This window comes from Phaethon lepturus, unplaced genomic scaffold, assembly GCF_000687285.1.
Source record: "Phaethon lepturus isolate BGI_N335 unplaced genomic scaffold, ASM68728v1 scaffold10895, whole genome shotgun sequence".
NCBI classification, from domain to species: domain Eukaryota; kingdom Metazoa; phylum Chordata; class Aves; order Phaethontiformes; family Phaethontidae; genus Phaethon; species Phaethon lepturus.
The window spans coordinates 1-6,117 of record NW_010539894.1 but is presented as its reverse complement, the minus strand read 5'-3'; the positions used below and the strand labels follow the sequence as shown (position 1 = coordinate 6,117).

At 41.5% G+C, this 6,117-nt stretch overlaps 1 protein-coding gene across 1 annotated transcript in view; it reads right to left on the bottom strand.

The window, feature by feature from the left end:
* Positions 1-5,258, bottom strand: part of AKR1D1 (aldo-keto reductase family 1, member D1) — an 18,827-nt gene extending 13,569 nt beyond the window's left edge. Inside the window, exons 1-2 of the mRNA XM_010287270.1 lie at positions 5,083-5,258; positions 409-525 (exon numbers count right to left, since the gene is read on the bottom strand). Coding sequence (XP_010285572.1) covers positions 409-420 — 12 coding nt within the window. The 5' untranslated portion in view covers positions 421-525; positions 5,083-5,258. The remainder of the gene's footprint in view (positions 1-408; positions 526-5,082) is intronic.
* Positions 5,259-6,117: the final 859 nt, after the last annotated feature.

Genomic DNA, 6,117 nt, shown 5'->3' with positions numbered 1-6,117 from the left:
TTTCCCTTTCCCTCTCCACCTCCAAACTTTGCCCCTAACCCTTTGCTGCTTTGTATAACCACTTTCTTCCAGTGACTCCCTCCTCATGGCTCAGAGAGGATTAAGACACATGTGCTGCTTCAGCTACAGTAATTCTTCAGCATAGGAAGTGTTCAACCCCAGTTAGGAGACCTGTCCTTCCAGTGGAGAGACCCCGTGTTATAGCTGTCAGTAACAGTTCTCACACCACCTATAAGTCTCTCTTTGTGTGGGTAATGCACAGAAATCTATGCATGCAGTATATATCAAACATTATCTTGCCAAAGTGCTATTTTCAACATGGATTGGAAACTGCAAGGAAGATGCTAGATGAAGACCTTGGTTCAAGCTAATCATGTACCTTTTTCAGACTTTTTTTTTTCTTTTTACCTTGAAAGCCATTGGCAGCTCAATAATGTAGAGGTCAACGTAGTCCAGCTGCAGTATCTTCAGGGTTTTCTCCAGCGTAGGACGCACCAGCTCTGGGGGGTGGCAGGTATTCCACAGCTGGGGAGGGAAGCACAGGCTCTTTTTTGGGTGCCAAGAGGAACAGTGAGCATCCTCCAGCTGACATCATCCCCCGACACACACTCTCTCTCTCTCTCTCTCTCTCATTCTTCTGTCAGAGCCTTTTATGCGCAGCGCAAAGACATTGTGGTCTACATCGCTGCAAGATGAAGGTGAGGGGCCTTACCCTGCCCTCTGCCAGAGGCAGATGGAGAGGTTAAGACCGGAAGCCTTGCCTAGGACTGTCCCAGTCTCGATCTGGCAAAGCCATTAGGTATTCATTTATTACAAGACAGGTTCTTCTGACTTGAGGACATTGCAAACTCTTGCTCAATGAACTTAGGCAGATTCCTTTTGTTTTCAGAGCTTTCCAAGCATATGCTTTCACTGGAAAACTTTGTTCCCACAAGAAATATGTGGTCAGTTTTATGCTTGAAACAGAAGCTCAGATCATGTGAGTTAGCTATTGACAGCCAAGCACCCGGCACAAAGAGAATCTTTTGGGTTTCTCCTGAGGTCATGGAGCCTGAGTGACTGTCTGACCTAGGGAAGTTTTAATTTACCCCCCAGTCCTCACTGGAAGATGTATTATTGTTTAGTTACTGTAACGCAGGTGTGACTAGTTAAAGTACAGTCTTTTCAACCTCTTTAATGACAATTGCTTCCTTGGGGGGGTTATGCCCTGAGGTTGCTATGGAGTGTGCTTAGTTAATTAGCTTTCAGTACTATCTCTAACTGAACACTGCTGATGTAAATCTCTTGCAAGAATAAAACCATAACATGATAATTAGTAACCAAGAGCTCTTTGTAAACTGATTGCTGCAGTTAAAATTGACAAAACCCAGAATTAAGACACAATAGAAGGTTTAAAGTGCCATTTGTTTGCACGTAATAAGCTGAGCTATTTTATCTTCTTTTGTCAATGCACAAAACTGGCATATGGAGTCATGTTGAGGTTTTTGGCATCTTTATTGTCTGGAAGAAAACTGCTGTTTGTTGATATGGCCATTGTTCTAGCCAGTTCTGCCACCAAAGCTGACAGTCACCACATGCCAAGGTACAGAATGAATTAGTTCTTGAGACACAAAACACTTGAATTGCCATTTTCAGGAGAAGATAGTGATTATACGTGTCAAAGAACATAGCCTGGGTAAGTTTTAAAGTATTTTAGATCTTTGGTTTTTCTTAAACCAGATTATTGTTTTCCCAGGGAATAACTATCCATCTGCTCAGTTCTGCCAGCAGAGTCAAGGACACGTTATCTTGAAGTTAAGTTGCACTGAAATTCATGCTAGGCCTTCCCCAGCTGTATGTTGCAAGGCGTGAAGAGTTTATGATCACCAGACAGTGGTTACACAGGCTGAGGTTTACTACAGTAAAGGGACCAAGGTCCTGCTTCTCAGAGTTTTAAGCTGTTCCACGGGATTTCTGAAAGCCTTTGGTCTGGGTGTTTTTTAAGTATTTTACATGTAAAATGAGATGTTGTTTTAGACTTAAATATAGGTAAGGAAATGAGTCTGTATACCCTTTGTGTTTAGTTTGTTTCATTGTTGTGTTTTAGCAATTTAGTAACCTGAGGTATGTTGATAGTTTAGAAGCAGTTTTTCTGCGTGTCCTTTCTAGCCCAGTGCTATTGAGCTCAGTACTTGCCAGTGAATATACTTCCCTTCAAAAAACTGCAAAGGTTCTAAAGAAACAGCCTTCAGAAATAGCAAACATTTGTACTATGTTGATAGATAGATGCCATGGAAACTTAAGAGTTTCATAACTGTTTTCATGATTTGTACAAGTTTTTGTATTATCTACCTAAGTAGAACCCATGTAGACATTTGAGCAGTCAAAGTTGCCAGCTGGTTTTGGCATTTCAGGACACCACATTTCCTGGAAATGTTACTTCTAGTTTAATGAAAGAAATATCCTGGGATGAAAGAGGAGACCAGAAAGGTCTCGCTATATAGGCCAAGTGAGATGTTGGCAGTTGATATAAAACCTCTAAAACTTCTGGATGCTGAGCTGCTCTGCCTGGTCAGCCAGCTAGCAGCAAGAGCCAAGTGCAAGTGCTGATGATTTCAACTGGCGGATGCAGCCTGAGTGCACCAAGTCACTATTCCAGTAACACTGCCACTCAGCAGGGCTGTTCTTGTTAGTCCCTGCTGACAGACCAGCCTTCCATTTGCATCATCTTTGTTTAAGAAAAATCTGCATGAGGGGCTTGAGTCTGAAGGGTCTTGGGAATTTCCAGTATTTCTGATGTCAGTAAGGCTGAAAACAAAAACAACTTTTGTTGTGCAGACTGCTTCCAAGAATGGTCTGCTGTATCTACCACGTTTCTCAGAAGACGCAACAGTTCATATCAGTCAGCTACCAATCAATGGCTGATGTATCTACTGGTGGCTTGATATTTGCCTGTAGTTCATAAGATACATAAGTCTGTGAGGTACATAAAGCTAAATATTCATAAGCTCATACGGCAAGGGACATCCAGTCACACTCCTCCTGGGAAGTTCAGAGCGGCTGTGAAAATGAGCGGTCAAATCTGTGAAAATCCTGGATTGTAATGCATTGAATTGATTGAAGAATATTTTTCTGCTTCTGTCTTTGAACTCTTTAAAGACGACAGATATGTTCTAATGAACTATCACCCTGAGCACCTGAAGTTTTGTTGAGCACTAACAGGACACCACAGAAAGATAAGTTCACGTGTGTCCCATCTCAGTCACAAGGCAAGCTGGAACAACAGGCATTGACTCTCGTGGTACTGCGCATTGCAGACCTGCAGCTTGCAGGATCTGCGGTCTGGGGAACAACTGAACTTACAATCAAGAAATCAAATGTAGTTTCACAGATGGCTCAATGCTTAAGTAGTGATTATCAACTAGGAAAATAATCTAGTGATTAGATCAGACAACTGAATGGCTTAATAAAGTATGTTTGGAAATTTTACCAAGAGATGTCCTTTCTCAGAACCTAAAGGTTTATATGGGAAAATAAACTGCAGGGGAAGCAGTTGGGAGAGTTAAAAGATTCAAAATTGTTAGGACATCTGGTTCTAACCTTTTGGCACAACTTTGTGGGTTTTATTTGAAATATTACTGGTAATTTGCAGTAATGAAGCTATAAAACAGTTGAAACAAAATATTTTGACTGATCCAAATCAACATATTTGGCATATGAGAGACTATCCTGATAAAGGTGGAAAATTTGAGGATGTGAATCTTTTCTCAGGATGGCAAGGTTGTTACCAGTAGAACCAAGCAGGGAACTTGGAAAAGAGTTTCATACTTTACAGATTGGAAATTGCTGTACTTGGAAATTGGTCTATTGCTGAAAATCCACTTGGTCTGCAAACTACCCAATCCGAAGCTTAGTTTCCCAGATTATAGAGCTTAACTAAATTGCTCACAGCAAAATGGACCTTTTATCCCATGCGATCTTTCACTCTAGGAATGGTGGTATATATTTCCAAGGCTGTTGAGTAACTTTCGTGGATTACGTCTTATTTGGGAGAGGACAAAGGGAAAATATTAGGTTGACATGTTCAAAGAAGCACTGCAGGAAGGGGAACTTCAGGCCATAAACTCCATTAGGAACTGGACAGGCACTGTACATTTTCTGGGGCCATCTAATCTTTATACTGCAATGTGCAATGATCTCTCTCTCTTATACCTGGAATATAGTCATCATAGTTGTGACAGCTTTTGTCAGACACTTCATCAGACAAAGGATTTCATTCTTCTAGGAGAGAATCAACTCTTAGAGCTAAGACTTTAAAGCATTAACTAGCTTATGCATTACTCTGGCCTCATTGCTTTAGAGCAGAAGATGACATCTTCTCCAAGTAAGTTGATTCGTCATACTAGAACTTTTTTTAATGATAGGTGATACCTTAGAGCTAAGACTTTAAAGCATTAACTAGCTTATGCATTACTCTGGCCTCATTGCTTTAGAGCAGAAGCATGATGACATCTTCTCCAAGTAAGTTGATTCATCATGCTAGAACTTTTTTTAATGACAGGTGATACAGTAACTAAGGGTGTAGCTTGATGAGTAATTTTCTGGCAGTAGTACCACCGTAAGCACTTGCTGTTCTCCTGTACACAGACACTTGCGTGCACGTGCTTGCTCCAACCCCTTTCATTATGCAATCTCATGGCAAACCTGTACAAGGAATTGCTCTAACAGAAAATAACTCATTTTCAGGGTCATTGTCCAGATCAGGCTCAGTGTGTGACTATACAAATGTGTGTGCCAGCACAACACGTGGGACAGACACAGCTTAGGCAGCATCGCTGAATGTAGCAACGGTCTCAACTTGCAGGTACCTACAATATACTAGGCAGAAGTATAATTGGTAACAGAGCTTTACACTGAGAACAACAGTGATTCCTGTGCTTAACAGCAAATTTCATGCTCATAAAGCTCTGCAGCTTTATGGTAATGCTAGGAAAGAAAAATAAAGGATGATGGATCTGGAAGCATGCCAGTCGTTGACCATCGGCATTCTTAAGAAAGCCCATTCACAGAGATTTAGTGTAAATAATGAGTGCAGCTTCTCACCTTGCCACAGTAAAAAATGTCTTCTCGCTTGATCCTTCCTTCAGCAATCTTCTCCCGGATGGCTTGTCCCACTTCATGCTCATTGTAGTAGACAAAGGCACCATCGATATGGCGGTAACCAGTATCAATGGCAATCTTCACTGACTCCAAACAGGAACCTTTTGGCGTCTAATGGGAGAAGAAAAAGAATAAACATAGTTTCAGCCTCCTGCTTGCCTTCCCTGCAATGCTATAGAGTCGCTCAGATATGCACAAGGTTCATGCTCGAGTTCCCCCAGTCTAACCATTCCTTACCTCCTCAGACACCTGTGTTTCAACTTGCAAATAAAGACATGCTATGCAACTTTTCTCCAAAACTGTTGTGAATGTGGAATTAGACTGGGAAAAGGAGCAAAGCAAAAATTTCTCTATGTGTCTGTGAAACAGAGAATACTAGAGTCCTCAGAAAGTAGGACTGAAGGATAGGAAAATAATTTCAGAATTTCTTATCTAGAGAGCAAGGGCTTTCCTAAAACAGCCGTTTCATAAAAACCCTTACTCAAGTGGAAGAGGGCTTTTTGGCTGAGCAGAGCTGGTCAACCAAATGCCTGGTCAGAGGCTGTTTGAATACCTTATGGCCCAGCAGAGCTTTCAGCAGAGCAGAAATCTGAATTGACTTCTTTCTGCTCAAATCAACTTACTGATGGTGTTATCACAATCTGAAGGGTGGTAGCTCAGGACTGTCTACTGGTATTCCCAGTTCTGGACAGTTGCTTTACTGTGTGGCTAAGAACCAGTAGATGCTTTAGTGTACACCTCTATACATCTTACGGCTTCGGTTTGAGCCCAAGAAACCTCTTAGTAAGTTCAAGTGGCATTTTTGTACTGCGTGCTGCACTTCTGTTTGCTCATCTTTGCTGAAATTCTGAGTAAGCTTGTTTTTTTCAGAACAGTCATATCTTCCATTAGCCAATGTGGCAAGCAAAATGCATGTAGGCCAAACCAAGCAAAAAAGCATAAGACTTGTCCTGCTTGACCAACCCGATCCCCTTCTAT